Source organism: Epinephelus moara, chromosome 1 (genome assembly GCF_006386435.1).
Source record: "Epinephelus moara isolate mb chromosome 1, YSFRI_EMoa_1.0, whole genome shotgun sequence".
NCBI lineage: Eukaryota > Metazoa > Chordata > Actinopteri > Perciformes > Serranidae > Epinephelus > Epinephelus moara.
Window position 1 is genome coordinate 23,624,059 of NC_065506.1, and position 21,936 is coordinate 23,645,994.

General features: G+C 39.8%; 1 protein-coding gene across 1 annotated transcript in view; it reads right to left on the reverse strand.

The window, feature by feature from the left end:
- The window catches only part of LOC126393718 (uncharacterized), a 148,779-nt gene extending 136,182 nt beyond the window's left edge, over window positions 1-12,597 (reverse strand). Inside the window, exons 1-2 of the mRNA XM_050050024.1 lie at window positions 12,436-12,597; window positions 7,870-8,021 (exon numbers count right to left, since the gene is read on the reverse strand). Of these exons, the coding sequence (XP_049905981.1) occupies window positions 7,870-7,900 (31 nt within the window). The 5' untranslated portion in view covers window positions 7,901-8,021; window positions 12,436-12,597. The remainder of the gene's footprint in view (window positions 1-7,869; window positions 8,022-12,435) is intronic.
- Window positions 12,598-21,936: the final 9,339 nt, after the last annotated feature.

The following is a 21,936-nucleotide window of genomic DNA, read 5'->3' on the forward strand; positions in this document are numbered from 1 at the left end:
AGTGGCCTGTTTAGCTGTAGTAGCAAGAGTTCGTGAAAAGGAAGTGGGCGCTATACTGTTTCCTGTAAAGTGAAAAAGCAGGCTGAAAAAAAAAAGATATAAAACAGTAAAACTAAGCAGTGCTCATCAAATATGACCCAAGATTCTGTCTTGCCACGGGTAGGGCCGTAACAGTACATGTATTTGTGTCGAACCGTTCGATGCGCGACTTTCGGTTCGGCACGACCCTGTACCGAATTATTGGGCGCAGGATATTATTTTATTTTATTTTGTTTTATTTTATTCCGTTTTTGCGAGCCGAACCATTTAAAATATCTAGTTCCCCGACGGACATAATTGAGTGACGGACCGAGTCCGACCGTAAATCTCCGCTTTCACTTTGTGCAGCGCATTCTCGCATTTTGACAACATGGCAAGTGAGCCTGACGAACCTGAAGACCCACCCGCAAACCTTAAGTCCTCCGTTTGGGAACACTTTGGTTTCAGGGTAAAATACGAAGATGGAAATAAACAAGTTGACAAGACAAAAGCAGTGTGCCGACACTGCAGAACAGCGGTCGGGTATGTACTTGGAAACACGTCTAACATGCTAACGCATCTAAAGCGACACCACCCGAGTTTGAACGTTAACCGGCACGACTAGAAAAAGCAATCTGGTGCAAACTACGATATCGTCGTCGTTTAAAAAGAAAGAGCGTTTCCCTGACCATCGCGCTAAAGAAATAACCAACGCCATTGGAGTTGAGTAAAATTGTTTAAGCTGCACTTTAGATATAAGCATGTTTTGTTTACTGCACTTTAACAAAGTGGGAAAGCTAAGTAAGTTCCTAGTAAAACTGAATCTGAGCAGGCTTTAAAGCTGACCAGCTGCACTATACTTTTTATTTTAATTGAGTAAAACTGTTAAAGCAGAAATGTATATTTATATTTTTCATTCAAAAAATGTGTTAAAAAAACAGCAGGATTTTATTTTTCACTTTTATATTTCTATTTTCATTCAAACAATGTGAAAAAGCAGGATTTTATATATATTTGTTTCATTCAAAAATTGTGTAAAAAGAGTTAACTGCTGTGGTGGTATGTTTTAATAAGGTTACCAATAAGTAAAAGATATTTAATAGTTGTCCATCTTTTTCATTACTGTACCGAAAAAAAACGAACCGTGACTTGTGTACCGAGGTACGTACCGAACCGAGAACCGTGACTTGTGTACCGAGGTACGTACCGAACCGAGATTTTTGTGTACCGTTACACCCCTAGCCACGGGTGTTTTCAGAAACATTGTGTCAAACAGATGAGTTCGCATTACGTCACTCAGCAGTGGGAGTGTTTACTTGTCCAGTGCGGTGCAGTAATTGTAGGTTTTTTACCTCTTGAGCAAAAGCGTATGCCACAGCACTTTTCTTTGTTTTCACTGATCATATCGCACCAATTTCAAAAGTAACTATGACAATCATTCCAGCAGTGAAATACTTCTTTAAACAAAGGATCTGAATAATTCCTTTACCCCTGCTGCTGACACGGCATTTATAGTATCACGAATGTTTTGCCATGGCTGGGTTATAGATTTTCCTGTAAGGTCATCACTGACACTGAAAATCACGTTTCGTCTCTTTTTTCTGTTTTTTAACAGTACGTTGATTTCACTACTGTTTAAGTTATTCTTCTTCTTCTTACAACCTTTCTTGGTGGCACCGCTCCAATTCGCTCCCTTATATAATGTTTAGGGGGCACTGCCTGTGTTGATGGGTTACTCGTGATCGAGTGGGATTTATCAGTCGGCACACCTTGGTAAGAGCAGATTCAGATGTCAAAGAACATTTGGTGAATCTGGAATTCTTTTATTTTTTTCTCTTAACAAAAAAATTAAGAGATAATGTAAGAGAAGTTTCAGAGAATGCTGCTGCATGAGACCCAATTACACACATAATAATCATAATCCAATACCTATTACTAGTCAATCAACTACATCCAGGATAGCGGGTATCTGTAACTACACACAGTTCTAAATTCGTGATGAATTTTTATTCTTGCTCTTTTCTCAAAGCATCCATTTCAGATGAGATGAAAAAGTAATATTCCAGCAATAAAGCTTGATTTACATCCCCTCCGCTGTTCCCCCCTCTTCCTTTTTTATTTGATCATTTAGCCAGGATCATATAACTGTATATCAGACACAAATGAAATCAGGTCCCATGCACATTAAGGCCATGTCTTTCTGCAGCTAACATCCCCTCCAACCCAACCACCCAGCTCCACAGCAAGCCAAGGGCAGAGTCCCATTCATTTTCAGCCCCATTTCCTCCTATGATTAGGCGATCAATCAATCCCAGCATTCAATCTCATCAAGCAGACGGGATTATCTGCCCATCTTCCCCTCTGCCTCTTTCAACTCACTCCCTCCCACACACACAGCAGCACATTAACATCAGATCAAGTATCACCCAACACAAGCAGTCTACCACATCCTCTGACCACAAACAGACAGCTTCTCATCTTAGCCATCTCTCACTCATCCATTCCATCTCCTCCGACTGGCTGTGCTCACAAATACAGACGCACACACACACACACAAAACAGACAACGTCATGGCTTATATTTAACTTCTCTATGGGTGTTAAGATTTCAGGCATCATTCCTTAAAGGGACCGTTCACCCCAAATTCAAAAATACACATTTTCTCTCTTACCTGAAATGCTGTTTATCAGTCTAGATTGGTTTTGTGTGAGTTGCTGAGTGCTGAAGATAGTGGCTGTAGAGATGTCTGCCTTCTCTTGAATTTGAAGGGACTAGATGGCACTCGGCTTGCAGTGTTCAAAGCGGCAAAAAATACATTTGAAAGACTCAACAACATCTCTCTCCAGAAATCATGACCCTGTTATTAAAGATAATCCACAGACCTTGTTGTTAATAGCATCCTCTTTAGCTGCGCTGTGACATTAGCTAGCTCAGTGGTGCTGGGTGTGCTAACAATAGATGGTAGGGGTGTAACGGTACACAAAAATCTCGGTTCGGTACGTACCTCGGTACACAAGTCACGGTTCGGTTTTTTTCGGTACAGTAATGAAAAAAATAGACAACTATTAAATATCTTTTACTTATTGGTAACCTTATTAAAACATACCACCACAGCAGTTAACTCTTTTCACACAATTTTTGAATGAAACAAATATATATAAAATCCTGCTTTTTCACATTGTTTGAATGAAAATAGAAATATAAAAGTGAAAAATAAAATCCTGCTGTTTTTTTAACACATTTTTTGAATGAAAAATATAAATATACATTTCTGCTTTAACAGTTTTACTCAATTAAAATAAAAAGTATAGTGCAGCTGGTCAGCTTTAAAGCCTGCTCAGATTCAGTTTTACTAGGAACTTACTTAGCTTTCCCACTTTGTTAAAGTGCAGTAAACAAAACATGCTTATATCTAAAGTGCAGCTTAAACAATTTTACTCAACTCCAATGGCGTTGGTTATTTCTTTAGCGCGATGGTCAGGGAAACGCTCTTTCTTTTTAAACGACGACGATATCGTAGTTTGCACCAGATTGCTTTTTCTAGTCGTGCCGGTTAACGTTCAAACTCGGGTGGTGTCGCTTTAGATGCGTTAGCATGTTAGACGTGTTTCCAAGTACATACCCGACCGCTGTTCTGCAGTGTCGGCACACTGCTTTTGTCTTGTCCACTTGTTTATTTCCATCTTCGTATTTTACCCTGAAACCAAAGTGTTCCCAAACGGAGGACTTAAGGTTTGCGGGTGGGTCTTCAGGTTCGTCAGGCTCACTTGCCATGTTGTCAAAATGCGAGAATGCGCTGCACAAAGTGAAAGCGGAGATTTACGGTCGGACTCGGTCCGTCACTCAATTATGTCCGTCGGGGAACTAGATATTTTAAATGGTTCGGCTCGCAAAAACGGAATTAAAATAAAATAAAATAAAATAATATCCTGCGCCCAGTAATTCGGTACAGGTTCGTGCCGAACCGAAAGTCGCGTACTGAACAGTTCGACACAAATACATGTACCGTTACGGCCCTAATAGATGGCAAACTTTTGATTTTTTTTTTTTTTCTTTAATTATCCCTTTAAGCTGACAAGTTTATCTTAAAAGGGAACCTTCGCTGAATTTTAACCAGCTTTGTGTCATCAACCTGTGTGCAAATTAATGGTGTTTGGCTTCCCCCGTGCCGTGGGCAACAAGAGATCCCTGCTCATTTGCCGACAGAAGAAGAAATGGTCCTACTCACCACTACTTGGTCAGTAAGAAACTGGTCAGAGATACTAATAAGGCACAATATGTCTATACTATGCGTCTTGTAAATAACAGCCGACTCTGCTTCATTTAATAATTACGTAATATGGTCTATCAGGGGTTCAGTAAGATTTATGGGGAGTTAGCAGCATATAGCGGTAGGGATGGGAATCACCAGATGATCCACGAAGCAATATTGCGATATGCTGAGTATTGCGATAAAATCTATTGTGATTTATTACCTTTTTTAACTGTAAATTATGTACCCAAAGGAAAACCTTGTCAACATCTGTTTTATCTAATAGGATAAAGTTTTCAGTCTGTTCATCTCACTTCAGCCATGTTTTTTTGCACTGGACTGAAAAAGCAAATGATTACATTATTCTGGTAGGTTACCTAAAGTTTAGTTTGTATTTGTAATATTAATAATCTATATAATTTTAAAAACCGTTACATGGCACTGTATGACAATATGATATTGTCACACAAAAAAATCGCAATACTATGTTGTAACAATTTTCCCCCCCACCCCTATATAGCGGTGAGTATGGCAGATTGCTACCAGCTGAAACTACTCCCAGTTACAATTCCTTCAGTGTTCATTGTTAAGGAGGTTTTTAGCGGGTGCCAAATTATCCACAGAGGTCTCTTCCTCTCCAAAACAAACTGGCAAGGTGATTTAAACACTGAATAAATCAGTGTTTTCCAACATTACTCTTCACAGATGGGCTCCTAACTACGGAGGCTGATGCGAAAACGCATACATGAGCGGCCGATTCTTGAGCCAGTGTGTGGTTGTCCGCCCACGGCTACTGGTAGAAACATGGCTGTGAGCATTGAGATTTAATGAGGACATTAATGAGGACCTGCTCCCTATGTAGACATTAACGGCTTATTCTAAGGCAACAAAAATATAACGATTCTATTTTCAAGTGATTATTCATTAAAGAAAATATTTGTAATATATTATGTTCTGTTTCTACCAATATACATACTGAACATTTACCATTATATTACTATGGCACATCAAAATCATCACTGATGCAACCAATTGTTTTCAGAGGACTCATGTTGAATAAAGTTCACCTGTCAGTAATCAACATGTGACAATTGATTTTAGGTTAAATATGATTGTGTTTGGGAAGCCAAACTGTAGGTGATTAAATGTTCTGCTACAAACTACACCATAAAGACAAGGGAACATTCCAACCAGCTCTATTACAAGTTTACTGATAATTACAAATCCAGGGAAGGATATAGCAAAATAAGAAAAGGCAGCCACCCGCTAGAGGTCACAATAAATATATAACACCAAATCCTAAAGCCACTAATATCATACACAGACTGAGAAAGACTGGATCTGCTCATCCTTACCATTTTTGTTATTCTCTAGTGGAGATGATTATGATAAAACATCATATTGTGAAATGTTGAGGAGAAAAAAATGAATTAGTAATAAATGTAGAGAGTCTAAGAGCACACACAGGAAAATGAAATTACTTTTTATGCCATCACTAATATTTAATATTTCTATTTTTTTTCTCTTTTTTTCAGATAAGCACTTGGTAAAAGGGACATTTTCCTTGCAGCTAAAATATTTAATAATTTCTCCTTAATGGCAAAAAGCTTTTTGATGTAGAAATGCTAATTCTTGAAACAACACTGATGAAACTGTCATGCTTTCAAGACACACTACCTTTTAGTAACCATGTGCTGGGTTAATAAAGTCTCACATCTGAAAGGCAGCATTTCCTTCCATGCTCATAGCCCCATAAAGGTAGACTGCAACACCCCAGAAAAAAAATCAAAGCTGGTACAGTCACACTGGCAAACGAACAAGTCTGCAACAAGAACTGTATCACATTGACTTTAAACCGCACTGTGGCCAGGCAAACTAAACAAAACGTTGCTACCTTTACCACCTCCACCTTCTGTACTGTATATACCACCACCTTCTATACTTTACAGTACTTAACAAGAGGAGGCAGTGAAGTGTACATTAAGAAATCAACATTGAATCCTACTCTGCGGCATGTCAGTGCTGAGCAGGCCCAGTTGATTCTGATTTTGTATTAAGATGGCAAAAGATAAAGACCCGAGTGACTCTGAAAGGGTTCATTCAAGGGTTCATGGCACAGATAGCAGGAGCTTCAGACACAGAGACTGCTCAACTGGCTAGTGTTAAAATATGGACAGTGACTTAAGTGGCATCAGCGTACATTTGACAACCACGATACTCGTGCATCAGCGTGATATTAAAGAAAAAACTAAAGTGCAACACTTCCTCAGGTGACTGAGAATGTCAGGACGTGATCAGACCGCGTCAGCAAGAACAGTCTGTCGACAATGACTCAGAGAGGGACATTATAGTAGGGCTGCAGAGCATAAACCCATAAAGATGTATGCACATTTGAGAGTTCACTGGTGCAAAAACCATAGGCACTGGACTACAGAGAGGTGGTAAAAGTGATATGGTGCGATGAGATGTCATTCACCATGTTCTTAACGTGTGGGCGAGTGCACATGTGGCGTACACCAAGAGAACAGTACAGGCCTGAAATCTTGACCCCTACAGTGAGGGGATCTCGAGGCTCTGTTATGTTGTGAGGGGCATTTTGCGGCCATGGTTTGAACCTACTTGTCCCTTAGAGGAAAGGGTCACTGGAGTAATCACTGGATGACAATCCCTCCATCCATTGGGTATGAGGAGTCACTGAATGTTTGATGACTATGAAAATAATGTGAATCATATCCCATGGCCTTCACAATCACCAGATCTCAACCCAATTGAACACCTATGGGAAATTTGGGACCAACGTGTTTGATAGTGCTGTCCACCACCACCACCACCATCAGAGGACCATGGGGGAATGTCTTTTGGAAGAATGGTGTCCCACCCCTCCAGTAGAGTAGGGTTAGGTAACATAGACATTTGAGCCGATATCTTTTTCTGTGTATATGTATAGGTGCACGTAACTTTTAAAATTACACCCACTAGTTTTTTTCTACCTGAACCACAATGTTATTATTTGTCTTTTTCTCAGCACTTCCGCCATACTTGAATCCGACTGAAAGAAATCCAACCTTTTCAATGTGTTACAATATAATTTGAGCTGACTTTCACTGCCCAGTAATGAACAGTAAAACTACTTTAAACTGTATATGGTCAAAGGATCATTTTTAAGCTGAAAAATCCATTGCACTTTCTTAGCAAACCTATTGGAGAATACATTTTTATTGTATTAGGACTGACCAGATATGATGTGTGATAAATTGTTGCTTGGAGATGCACCAATCGATCGGCTAGCGACTGGAATCAGACGATTTTCACAATACACAAATGTTCATATCAAACCCTATTCTTAATTTACATGTTTTATATTTACATCTTAACTGTAATCCTTTTTGGCTCTTAGCAGGTTTAACAATGAATTTCCCCACCAGGCCATTAAAGTCTCATCTTCTCTCTTACCAACATAAGTAACAAAGAATCCGTGTTTTTTCACTGTGTTCAAATGTCTGACTTTGTGTGTTCCTGAACTTAGTCTCATCTGTAATACTTTTTCTGTTTTCATCAACAACAGGTGAAGTGGTACACTTTACCTGTGTGACGTCACCTGTGAAGCGTCCATGGGGTGGATCGTCCATGTGATCGTTGCATTATGGTCACGGTGGACCAATGGTGGACCTTCTTGGCAGACCATCTGGAACTCCTCCAGGACGTTTCACAACTGCTCTGGTCACTGCGTGTCAGGGTATCACTGATTTCCTATCAATACGAAGAAACACGTCCATTAAAACCACACACATCTAAGCATACGACCTAAACGAATAGTATCCCAGAAGCAAAACTGAGAAAACAACACATGGATAAATAATAAAAAAAATTAAAAAAAACTTTTATCTTATTCAAATGCCAATAGCAGCAATATTGTCAAACTCTCTGTGGGACTCTTGACTGTCCGGAGAAGCTGAATGTGCAGCAATAAATGGCTTTAATAACACCTGAATCCTCCTCAGCCTTTGTTCTGTACATGCCATTGTTTTTAATTATGTTCCGAGACCAACTAAAAGGTTCTTACTTCAAGATGCAAGTGTTGGCATGTCCCCTTTACCAGCAACAATTAATCTTAGGTATGGAACAGATTCTTTTAAAAGACCATAAACCAAGCCACAAATCTAAAAACTGAATTTCAGACAGTGAACTTAGGTCTGCTTATGGGCATTTCTGACTGTGTGGGTATTAGGCTGTCTACACATGATAAGCAGTCTGATCTGCACTGGCCGCTGGGTTAGACACAGAGTCAAGTGCTGAGAGCTAGACTCAACTGTGATGCATCATTATAAACAAGAACTATTTAATTCATGCTGAGGCAAAGCCAAATAATGCATACGTATTATTTAAATTACCCTAAAATTATATCAGCTCAGGGATATTTCTCCATGTTTAAGCATCTTTGTCAGCTGTAATCTGATTGGATATGCTTTAAGAATCAGTGGTGTGTTGGTTCAGATTTAATTGGTTTAAGTTCAAATAATGTGAACTTGTAGCACACTGGAAAGGTGTAAAGGACACAGTGAACCATGGCTCGCACCTGCCAAAAAAAAAACCTGCAGATGATCATGTGTATACGTCAAAGGTAGGTGTGTTTATTTCCTTCAGTGTGGGTGGCTGGTGATAACGTGGGGTGGAGTAAAGGGGAAGCTGTATGGAAAAAATCAGTTTGGCTACATCATACCCTCTTGCAGAGTAGCCTTGACCTGCTGGATGATCTTGATAGAGCTATCGTCCATTTAATTCATATGGATACACTAACATCCCCCAGTATGCCTTATCTCAGTGAGGACCAGGTAATATATTTGGGATTGGATTAGAGTGATCCCACTGAGAGAGAGAGGATAGTACCGACAGATAGACAGGGAGGCCTGCAGACCAACAGAATTGGTGCTACCAACAGCATAGCTTTTAACCTTGAAAATGTAGAACCATTATAAAGAAACCTATAAGTTTATCAAGCTAACTTTGGATAATTCTAACTGTGATATGAATAAATCAACGAATTCAACAACAAAGCTGTAATTACAAAGTGAGAAAATCCAGTATGTATAGGCACAAATACACCAATCAGTCAAAATATTAAAACCACTGGTGAATAACACTTCTTGTTACAATGCAATGTTCTGCCTGAAACTTTCGGTCCTGCCATTGTTGATGCCCTTGATTAGTTGGACCCACCCAAACACTGTTGCTGACTAAGTACACCACCCTCATGGCAACGGCACTGCCCAATGACAGTGCCCCCCCCCAGCAGGACAATGCGCCATGCCACACCATAAAACTGCTCAGAAATGGCCCCAAGAACGTGACAAAGGGCTCAAGCCGTTGAGCTGGACTCCAGAGTCCCCAGATCCCAATCCGAATGAGCATCTGTGGGATGTGCTGGTCACACCTCACAAACGAAAGATCTCAAAAGGTGCCTGACAGAACCCCCCAGAAGTCCTGTGCCCATGCCTTGACAAGTCAGAGCCAAGTCCGATCCAAGGAGGCCCCATCTTGGATCAGCGGTACCTCTGGGGTACCAGCATGTCCCAGAAATGCTTGATCAGATGGGGGTCTGGGGTATTTGGAGGCCAGGTCGACATCTTGAGCTCTTTGTCACATTCCTCGGGTCATTCCTGAGCAGTTTTTGTAGAGTGGCATGGCCATTGTCCTGCTGAGGGGGCCACTGCCGTCAGGGAGTGCAGTTGCCATGTCGGGGTGTACTTGGTCTGCAAAGGTGTTTGGGTTGGTGAAGTGCATGAAATGGCATCCATATGAATGCCAGGTCCAAAAAGTTTCCCAGCAGAACATTGCATTGTAACAAGATGATCACGGTTATTCACTTCACCTGCCAGTGGTTTTAATGTTTTGGCTGATTGGTGTATGCCAACATATATGAATGTAATCCAACGCATCTTTACATTCTTGATAATCTAAATAGGCCTTTTCCATAGAGGACATTTTGACATGTCACAATAGGAAAAGCACTTGTGTAAATAAAAAAATATTAACAATGGCTGAAATCCATTTATAATCTTTGGTTTCAGGGTCCTGGTATTTACCTGTTCCACAGCAGACATTAGCAGAAAAAACACTGGTGAAACAATTTTAGTTAAAAGCTATTGAGCCAGTACACACAATACAAAGGCCCTGCAACTAGCTCAACTAACGCTTAATGGAATGTGCTCGTTATTTTTATCATTAATTACACCTGTGCTTTCCTGTACTGACATGCAAAAATGCCATTGAAAAAGGTCTATTGTGCAGGCTGGCTCACTGTCAGGGCTTACTGGGACACTTGAATAGAACGGCCTTGCTGTAGAACTGAGCCATCATTAACATTATTAGTAACGGTGGTGCTTTTCCTGCTATGAGTCAAAATGACTGCTGTGACTAAGATCTACATGCACATGCTATGATGAAGCTGTGATGAAATGCTGAAGTCTGGATAATATTTAAATGGTAATCAGCGGACAAGCAGGGGATTTTAAGTACTGGAGCGGAGCCTACTATACTGAACTTCAGACAAAGTAATTGTGCATACTGTGTTTTTATATGACAACATTACTTTTGCAAACTAACTTAAAACAGCAAGTGTGCAAGTTAAATCACAAATAACTCAGCAACTTTTGCATTACAAAGTCAGTATCATGTGTAGTGTTGGGGAATAGTGATCTACATGTAATCAAATTGGGTAAGGTAAGGAATGATTTTAATTTTCATTTTACCATTGCTTCACCACTGTAATTAAACCCCCTTTGACCACAATTACTCAAAAGTATTGATTATTACTATTTATCAACAAATGTTTCGAGAAGTTGTTGCAAGCTGCTTTAGAAGTTACATGGCCCCACCCAAACTCTCGTTTCTAAAGCAGGTTTCTGACAGATGGACATTGTACACTCACCAGCCACTTTATTAGGTACACCTGTTCAACTGCTCATTAACACAAATTGCTATTCAGCCAATCACGTGGCAGCAACTCAATGCATTTAGGCATTTAGGCATGTAGACATGGTCTAGACGACCTGCTGAAGTTCAAACCGAGCATCAGAATGGGGAAGAAAGGTGATTTAAGTGACTTTGAATGTGGTATGGTTGTTGGTACCAGACCGGCTGGTCTGATTATTTCAGAAACTGCTGATCTACTGGGATTTTCACACCCAACCATCTCTAGGGTTTACAGAGGGTGGTCCCAAAAAAGAGAAAATATCCAGTGAGCGGCAGTTCTCTGGGTGAAAAGCCTTGTTGATGCCAAAGGTCAGAGGAGAATGGCCAGACTGGTTCAAGATGACAGAAAGGCAGCAGTAGCTCAAATAACCACTTGTTACAACCAAGGTCTGCATCTCTGAATGAACAACACATTGAACCTTGAAGCAGATAGGCTACAGCAGCAGAGGGCCACACCAGGTGCCACTCCTGTCAGCTAACAACAGGAAACTGAGGCTACAATTCACACGGGCTCACCAAAACTGGACAATAGAAGATTGGAAAAATGTTGCCTGGTCTGGTAAGTCTTGATTTCAGCTGTGACATTCATGTGGGATGTGGTGGAAGAGATTCATATCATGGATGTGCAGCTAACAAATCTGCAGCAACTGTGTGATGCTATCATGTCAATATGGACCAAAATCTGAGGAATGTTTCCAGCACCTTGTTGAATCTATACCATGAAGAATTAAGGCAGTTCTGAAGACAAAATGGGTCCAACCTGGTACTAGCATGGTGTAACTAATAAAGTGGCCAGTGAGTGTATACAATACCAACGCTGACATTCCTGCACTTTCCCATGAATAGTGGAGTATTTTATACATTATCAATTTAATCTTTTCTTTCCTACTTTTACTGAGTAGCTTTCGGTAACCCAGATTTCTCACTAGGGTAGCTAGTAGTTTTCCCAATGTGAAACTGATAGAACAGTGCACTGGATAGCTGTAGGTAAATAAGTTAATGCAGTGGAGAGTGACAAGTAGCGAGCTAAATATTAATAATTAGTTATCTAATCTTACCCTAGCTCACAATAACCACCAAAAATCGATTAATAAGTTTAATATATACCTTTTCTGCGGCTCATGTTGTTGTCCTGATGCTTTGACAACCTTGTTTCAGTCTGTGACACCACACTTTCAGCTAATAGACCCACCTGTTCAGACGGGAGCTGCTGGAAGAATCCATGTGATGACTTGATATGGGTGTCCATTGTTGGTTCATTCCACTGCTACGTTAAACGTTAGCATATGTAACGTTAGCGGTTTGTGGCAGCCGCTTTGTCCTTGTTGTCAAAGCTAAAGTTAGCTTAGTAGCAAAAATTCCCTTATCTGACCATCTTCACGTCACCTAGCACGCACTTGTTGATCACGCCGTTACATCGTGGTTGAGTTGGATTCGGGTTACAAACGCGCATGCGCGGTGGTAGTTAAATTAGATACAACCTTTTTTTAACCTATGAGTATAATGATACAGTGCTAACCATAATTAAGAATGTACTCATCCTTATTTAAAGGAATATTTTACCCACAAAATGATAATTTGTGTATCAGTAATAGTAATACATTTGATTTTTATTTTTTTTTTCCTTTTTGTAACAGAAGATGAGGATGTGGGTGGATAGTCAAGTTTTACAGGGGATGATTTGTAAAGCTGATAGCCTTGGTCAGAACGGGCTGTAATCATTTCTCAGAGTACAGTTTTTGGAACAGATGATTTTATGTTGGTTTAGTAGCAACCCTTTTCAGCCTTTTCTTTGCCCTGTTATCAAATGCCCGAGTGAGCCTTGGAGAAATTGGTCCATCTATCATGTCATGCAGTGTATCATAAGAGGACGATCACCGATGTCATATTTTAGCTCAGTAGATCTGGTGTGTTGGCATTCTAATGGTTTAACATACATGATTTTATGAAAATGTTTTCTACTTCCTAAAGTCTGCTAAGATGGTCTGTAAATAGACAAACAGATTATATCTTTATGAAGTTGTTTAGATGCTGAGTAAGGTGGCGATTGGGTTTAACAGCACGGACAACATGCTATTTATAGCTGAAAGAGGAGGAAGCAGAGAAGAAGTAAATGGCACCTTAATGGAGTATCGAACTTCTTTTTTTTTTATAGTATCAAAACTGTAAAGTACCAAAAGAGGACGACTAATGCTTGCACAGATTTGTAGCCTTGTCAGCTTATTTTTGATTTGATGTCTTCTGATTTGAATAGCAGTTTATTAAATTTTGTATTATATCTTATAGGCTATTTGTGTTAAGACTACTAAAACAGCATTTTCAAGGGGGGGAGAAAAGTTGTTTTCTGTGGATAGGGGATGAGGATGCTGGTCAGTCAGTCCCAGTCTTTGACTCAATCAGTGCATTTACATAGACAGTTTAATTCCCTTTTCATTCGGAATGAAAGTTAATTCCTATTAAAAGTGATCTTGTAAACACCTAATTTGGAATGAAAATGGCCAATTCGATTGAAAATGCAATCCGATGTAAGGAGCTGGAATAATCCATTTCTAATTCCGAAAGAAAGAACTAGTCGCCCTTGTATACACATTCCTCTTTAAGTTCATTCCGGTCTTTCTGCGCATGCTTGTTTCCTTGCCCTTCTGGCGCGATAACATATATAGAGTGCACGCCACAAGATGGCAGCTTCTAAAAGTCATACTGCTGCTTCAAGAATATAAACAAAACTAGAAAAGCACTCAAAGAGTGCAGACCTCCGCCAAGTAGGTGATATTCCCTCCCCCTCTGCATCAGATTTTGCAGCCTGCATCAAAATTAGGTTATTTGCATCACTATCATTATAACTTTATGCCTTCACCATGGAGACACTGTGGTGTATTTATTTAATTTTTATTTTGTACCAACACAGAATATATGTTTTTTTTGTATTTTTCACTTTCTTTTTTTCCAACACAGAACATTAATTTGAACTTTAGAATTACAACAATATTTAGCAAGTAGAACAAGATGTGCTTTCTGGCCACCAGATGGCGCTATTTTCATCTTTAGAAATTGGAATTGCTGCTGAGGCTGTCAGACGATAGACTTTATTTATTATTTTATCCACTTTGCTTCAACCGATCACCACCAAAGGTTTATCATCTGTTCCTTGTCCCATTATCCACCTTTCCTTAAAATTTCATCAAAATCCATTCATAACTTTTTGAGTTATTTTGCAGACAAATAAACAAACAGACAAACAGACCAACGCCGGCGAAAACATAACCTCCTTGGCGGAGGTAACAAGCCCGAAAAAGGCACTAAGAACAGCGTCGTCAAGCATCTTGTTATCCGGAACGAGGACTACAGTGTTTTCTTCTGGTAAACGTAAACATGTAACATCCGCCCCGTCCCCTATCCAATCAGAAACCTTCCCTGCCCCAAACCTTGCGCGGACCCAAATAAAGCCGATTTAAAGGCGATTAAACTGATCTCCCGTGTAAACCCTCCTTCGGAATGAATATTTCTCATGTAAACTACCTGGAAAAACTTTAATTCTGAATGATTCCATTCAGATTTATTTCATTCTGAATGAGAAGCCATCATGTAACCGCACCCATTGAGTGCAGTTACATTGCTGTTATGATCATTTTCAGGATATTGTGTTTACATGAGCATAGAGAAATCAGGTTATACATATTCCCGTACATCCCGGTCTCTTTCAGAATACTCCAGCTAGCATATTTGGGTTTCTCATAAATGTAATATGGTGTTTACATGCTGAAACACATAAATAAGATACTCCAAAATTGGGATCATAAACGGGTTATTCATGTCCATGTAAAGGCACTCATTAAATAGATACTTTAACTTTTGAGTCTGTAATGTTGGTCTCTAACCCAGGAGAAGTACAAATGTGAAAACAAGGATACATTCAGTTCTAGAGGAAAGGGGGAATTAAAGTGTGACATAACAATGATAATGACAGTTGGGTTTTAAATTTCTTGTGTTTCTTGATGTTAATTAATACTGATGGGCGAAATGAAATCATCAGTTTAGTCAGAAGATTTTGTGGAAAGGAGTGCCTTCCTTGGGGCCGGTGTGAATTATCTGGCCAGTAAAAGTGGCCATGCAAGGCTCATAATGCGCCTATGACTTGGCAACATCTTTGTTACAAACTAAGATTATTAAAAATATGTCCCTTGGCAACTCATTATACCATCAGCTCGGGCCATTTTCTCCTTAAGCCTTTAATTAAATTTGAATGATTACAAAAGTACAGAAGAGTCAACAGCTACATGACTGCCAGCTAGAGCTGCATTATGCCAGCAGGCAGATGACTTGTTATTATTTTTTTAATTCCTTTTTTCTACATGCTCACAGCTCCTTGGCATACTCGTTGGTCTTCACAATGTTGACATTTATTACTGTCTGTATTCCTCTTATTGTCTCTGTACTCCATTCTTCCGTATCTTTCAGAGGAGTTTATAAGCCAGATCACACAAAGTACTTTTTTCTGGTGACATTTAGGAGGGTAGAAGTCTTTTGAAAAAAATATAATGGTTTGGCAAACAGTGTGGATTAATAGATCCAGGCCATTCTTGGGATACAATAGAACCAGGGCTGCTTTCATCTCAACATGTTCATTGTATACAATTATGTTGATTTATTATCATGTAAAACTTAACTATGAGGCTAATTAGAAGAGAAATCAGTGTGTCAACTCCACTGCCCCAATCAGGAAAGGAATGCCACACAGGACAGGTTGAAAGATTGTTCTTTGTTCTTCCCACCGACTTGCTCTTAATGGATCTTTATGATGAAAAATTCAGTAATTGTGGTATTAGTTCAGTAGGTAGACATGCTAAAAGCAAGTAATGTCAAGGTAACTTTGGAATTGTTGTTCTTTAATCCTTTTGTGCTTGTGAGAGCTGGAGATGATAGTGGCAGGGTAGTGCTGTATATGTGACATACTGCACAATCACATGATGTCTTCTTGGGAGGAAGCACAGTAATTAACTCAGCTAGGAACACAGTCAAACCTCATAGTTTGGATTGGGATTTCTAGTCAGATCTGCCAGAATAATTATGTTTTATCTGCATTTTTTGGCATAGAAGTCAAAAAAGTGAACATGGTGGTTTGGAAGGCCTAGTCTCAATTAATATGGTTTGTTCTGGGGACACAATAGAGCCAGGTCTGCTTTTGTCCTGCCTTGTTCATTCTTAACAATTATTTTAATTTATTAACATATAAAAGTTACCTTTGAACCTTATTAAAATAGAAGTCAGTTCGTCAGCTCCACCGCCCCAGCAAGCAGAAGGATGTCATAAAGCACAGATGTAGACGTTATGCTGCTCTGTATGTACCCGCCACCAACTTGCTCTTAATGGATCCTAACTCTGACAAATGTGGGAACTGTGGCTTTAGTTAAGTGGATAGGCATGCTGAAAGCAAGCAATGTCATGGTAACATTTGATTAGTTGTTTTTTAATCCTCTTGGACTTTTGAGAGAAGGAAATTAAAGCAGCAGGGCATAAACGGGCACACAAGAACAGTGTGCAGCATGTGCTATACAATATAATCACAGACTGTCATAAAAAAGTAGTAATATAAAACTGAAATGGCTCTTGAATTTAGAAATTAAAAGAAAATCATAACAAGCCCATCATATCTGATAAAACAAGAAGTTTGTTGTGACAAGCTGTTAAAATCATGAACAGTTTAAGGGATATTTTGCCTATTTTTAACCAGCTTTGTATCATTGTGGGTAGTATGAGCAAATGTACTATAGTAAACTTCCCACCATCCTACCAACGGCCATGTTTTTTTTTTATCTCCAATGTTTTTATCCCATCCTGAAAATTGCTCTGTCTTCAAACATGTGAATTCACCTCTGAATGTTGCATGCCCAATACTAAAAAAGGAGATTAGGCAATGCCAAAATTCCTGAGCACTTTGGTTTTTGAAGGAAGGACTTGCTAATCCAACTAGGTTTGCTCCCCCATATAAAAGGAATAATACTTTTATCTAGCAATTTGAAGACAGATTTTTAAATTAGGATGAGAATGTTCTGGAACAAATATAAAAACTTTGGTAATACCATCATTTTAATTAGACTCACACATCCTGCTAATGATAATGGTAAAGTGGCCCAGCGATTCATGTCATTTTTGCATTTATTAAGGATAGCAATAATAATTTTTGTAAAAGTAGATTGGAGTGAGCAAGTGACCTCGATCCTCAGGTATTTAAATCCATCTTGGCACCTTCTGAAGGAGGGAAAGACAAGAGGGGAGATCTGGCAGATTTTTGATGGCTTTATAAAATTAAGATTGATGTTTCTCATACTATAGATTGTACTTCCACATTTTCATATACCCGCCACCACAGACACAAAGACTATAGAAACAGATCAAGAGCGACCACTGGTGCTGAAAAGTGCCGCATTGCAGTTCTTTGAATGGCCACTTGAGGCTGGCTCTGGAAGCATCTCAATCCCCATAGACCCCCATGTTAAAAAGCCCAACTTTACAGCAGATAAAAACTGTGTGGAGCAAGACATGGTTTTGGCCTCTGTAGCTAATTTCAATATTCATGATAACAACATAGGGAGTACAGCGTTTTTTTTATATGACTCATGCATTTATGCATTATTATGGCTTGAATTGCATAATTAAGGGCGGGGCTCTCTGCAAGGCGTCACTACAGTTGATGAGTAGGATCCAGCCCTCCCTTATCCACAGATCCAACCTCTTGACCAAATACTGTCACTTTGGACTCCAAAAATCCTAGATGGAGACGCCCAAAATGCCAAACTCGAGGCTTTCAAATGGCAGCCCACAAACTAATGGGTGACATCACAGCAGCTATGTTCATTATTTTATGCAGTCTATGGCCAAGACAGACGCCCCTCTTTCTCTCCCTCAAACTCAGACCAAATGGTAAAACTAAGCTGATCAAATAGAAACCAAATTTTTTTGTTACAGCATTGCCTATTTCTCACTTAGAATGTTTCCAGAAACATATTTCAGTGTCCCGTTTAGCTGTATTACATGAGTTATGTGAACAGGAAGTGGGCACCATGCTGTTTCCTGTATTGTGTAGGCTGAAAAACTCAGATCAAACAGTAAAACTAGACAATGCTGATAAAATATAAACCAAGATTATTTTAACTGATTGTCTAAAACGTTTCTAGGAACATCCCTTACATCATTTTAATATTAAATTGTTTGTTATCTGCAGATCGCCATATTGTCTCTGGACAGGAAACGCGCATTACGTCACCCACCAGGCACAACGCATTCTGGTAGCTGTAGGTTTTCTGCGTCTTGAGCAAAAGCAAATGCTGCAGCCCATTTTCTCTATTTTCTCTGGTCATGTAGCACCATTTTCAAAAGTGCTTGCATCTCTGTATTGCAGTTTTATGAAGAAAAATCTCCAGCAGTGAAATACTTCTTTAATTCAGCAATGTTAAGTCTCAACTTTGTCACTGTTTTCAAAAACCCTGCAAAACTGTAAAATATTGCGTTGTGCAATAGCCAATGTCACTTGCATATAAAATGCATTTACTGCTAAGGCTCTGTGTCTCTTAATATGTTTGCTTTGGCACTGCAATGAAGAAAACAGAGCATGTGACAAGTAGCATTAAATTGCTTTTGTGGATATTCTTGGCCATTAACTTGATTCTGATTTAAAGTTTTCTATTTATTGATGAAAGTGTGAACGTCCCAGTCATCAACACCGTTTCAGGGATCAGCAGGAGATAAAACATCAAGAGTCTGTGTCATTGATAGTGGTGATGAGGAGGCAAATGGTTTCTGTCTGTGGCTGGTCAACAACAAATAAGATGGAAGGATAAGGCAGGTGACTTTGTGAGTCATGCTTGATTACAAGATGTGCGAAACCTAAGCTCGTGTTTTTTGCACCTAATTTGTTGTTACAGCCACAGTCTGTAACTGCCCTCTGTTGAAACACTGTTTTTCCACCACTTGCTTTGTTTACATGGTGATTTATTGGTTGGAAGATTGGTTTGAACATCTTTCTTCAGCCCACAATACTTTTAAAATACAGTTGTCTCGCATCCACCTCCCTGGTCTAAGAGGAGGTCTGTGGTGTCAAGTGAAAAGCGGAGAAGGCACACACACATATATTCATGGCATTTTTGTAGCAAAGACATTAGTACAGGTTGAGTGTGTGTTTGCTGCATTGCAATTTTGAATAATTGTAAATTGGAAACACAGGAGGAAGAACGTAAAGAAAAGAAGGCTGAAAACTTAAACTTGTGTTTTGAAGAAACATCTATTCTATGCATTATGGTTGGGGCTGTGTACAGTACTTGAATGCAAGTGATAGCAGAAGAACGCAGGTGGATGTGGCTACTTTGGCATTGGCATTTGGGTAAGGTTACAAATGAACGAATGCAGGCAAGTTACTATTGTGAGACTAGGCAATGAATGTTTTATTTGTCTCTCTGCTCACATTGAATGGGCGTGAACAGGAGGCGAATTTTTGCCAATATTAATTTTGATGTGTGACTGTACCCTTAATACTGTAGCATAAACCTAAGACAATATAGACTGAAGCATGGATGACATTATCTTCAGGTCTCTGAAGGCACTTGGGTCAATTAGTTTATGGTATGTGTTGTATGTTACTTTAGCCATAAAATTATCCAGATTTTGGCGAAGGGGACGAAGCCTTATCAGCGCTGAGGTGAGATGAGCAGCCACACTACAGCTGGATGTAGGCTTACGGGTAAAAAACCTGGAAATAAAGCCAACTCACCCCAAATTGCTCTGTGTAATCCCTGATTTACCCTTGATGGAACTATAGCCCTTTTTACACAGAGATTGTGCTATAGCAGTGGTTCCCAACTGGTGGGTAACAGTCCAAAAGTAGGTCGCGGGTTCATTCTGAATGGACTGCAAGTGACTCGCAAACATGTCAGGTTTGAAAAAAAACTTTATTTTTATATGCAGTGGATTCTCGGCACAGAGCTTTTATTTTGAAGTGCCATTTCCTGCTGTAGAGTGAGTGACTAACAGACAGCTACTTGACAGAGGCAGCAAAGTAGCTCGACAACATGGCCAAATGCAAGTATGATGCCAACTGTATTAAACAGTGTGGACCTTGAACTAATGACTAAGAAGAAATCTGAACCCCATGACTGGACCAGTTGGGAACCACAGTGCTATAGGGTCGATACAAAGTCCCCTATTTATGCCTCCAGTGCATTTTTACACAGCACCAAACAACACTGGCATCATGCCACTCCAGTGTGATTTTAGATAGCATGCTGGTATCGCTGACGCAAAAGAGGCATGACGGACGTGACATGTAACACAACAGTGTCAGCCTCTAGTGTGACATACAATATGTTGGCAGCGTTTTCTAAATAATAACAATGACATAACATGGCAATAACAATTATTTACCATCCCTTGTTATGTGGCGGCTGATCTCACATTCTGTTTGGAGGGAAAGGAGCTCCCAGGCCTCATTCAATACGTTTACATGCACGCAGTAGTCAAGCTAAGCTCATAGCTTGGCTAATCAGTCAAGTCGGACTTTTAAGCTTGTCTGAGTATACATGCAGAAGAGAAAATCAAATTTCTGACCAAGTACGTCTGACTCTGTCTCAATAGGTGGCACTGTGTCCTTTTTTAATATAGTAACCCTAACCCTATTGAACTAGTTCCAGTTGACCCGAAGAGGAAGTTGGCAGAGCATGAACGTAATTTCCTCGTCCATCCAGAAGTGCGTTTTCTGCTTCGGTCACCATGGTGTTTGTTTGTTTGCTTGTCTTTCCGGGAGTTACTGCACTGCTAATATACTGAACTGCTGCTACGTCATCTCCTTCTTCTTCCGGGTGAAAGCCCACGAAAAAAAAAGTGGTGCATGCGCAGAACACAAAGTCTGACTCCAGTCAATCAAATTATCAAGGTGTGTTAGTCAAGCTACGGATAGTCCAATTTCTGTCGGACTAAGCTGTTAACATGCATTTAAAAGTCCGGTTTCAGTCGGACTAAGCCAATAATTCGATTTTCTCAAAATAAAAAGTAAATGTACGTGGACATTTGGGGACATTTTCGACCGCTGTTCTTCTTTGAGTTAGCTGCTAACTGTTATCACCCACTTTTTAAATCTTTATGATGGGTCACACACATAAGATGTTGTCAAAATGGTACACTTGTACATGACAGGCATCACGCCCATGATCCCCTCCAACAGCTGTCCTGTTTATACAGAGATCGTTTTGATGCTGTTACTACCTTGGATGCCGCCTTAAATGTGAGACAAGTCTGTCTCCCCATTCCACAACTGCACCTTTTATACAGAACAGTGAGGTGGCATGACAGTGTGAAAAACCTGCCTTGAAGAGACAGTATAAAAGGGGCTGATAACTCTGAGATATACCACAGACACAAATGAGGGAGTAAAAAAAGTTTTGAGACCCTACCTTCTTGAGGAAAAAATACTGATTTCATTTTTAAAGAGAAAGATATTCCCCCTTAACTTTATCATTGTCACTGAAAAAGCATCTAGCTGCCATCAGAGGAACTGCATCATAAGGCACTGCACTGGCTTTAGCTCTCAGCTGTGATGGTCGCTGCCTGGGCTGCACATACAGCTGTAACAAGCAACACTCTGGCTGCTCATAAGAAAGATCTGGCTGCGGTGAGCAGAGGTGGACATGACATTAGTCACAGCTGT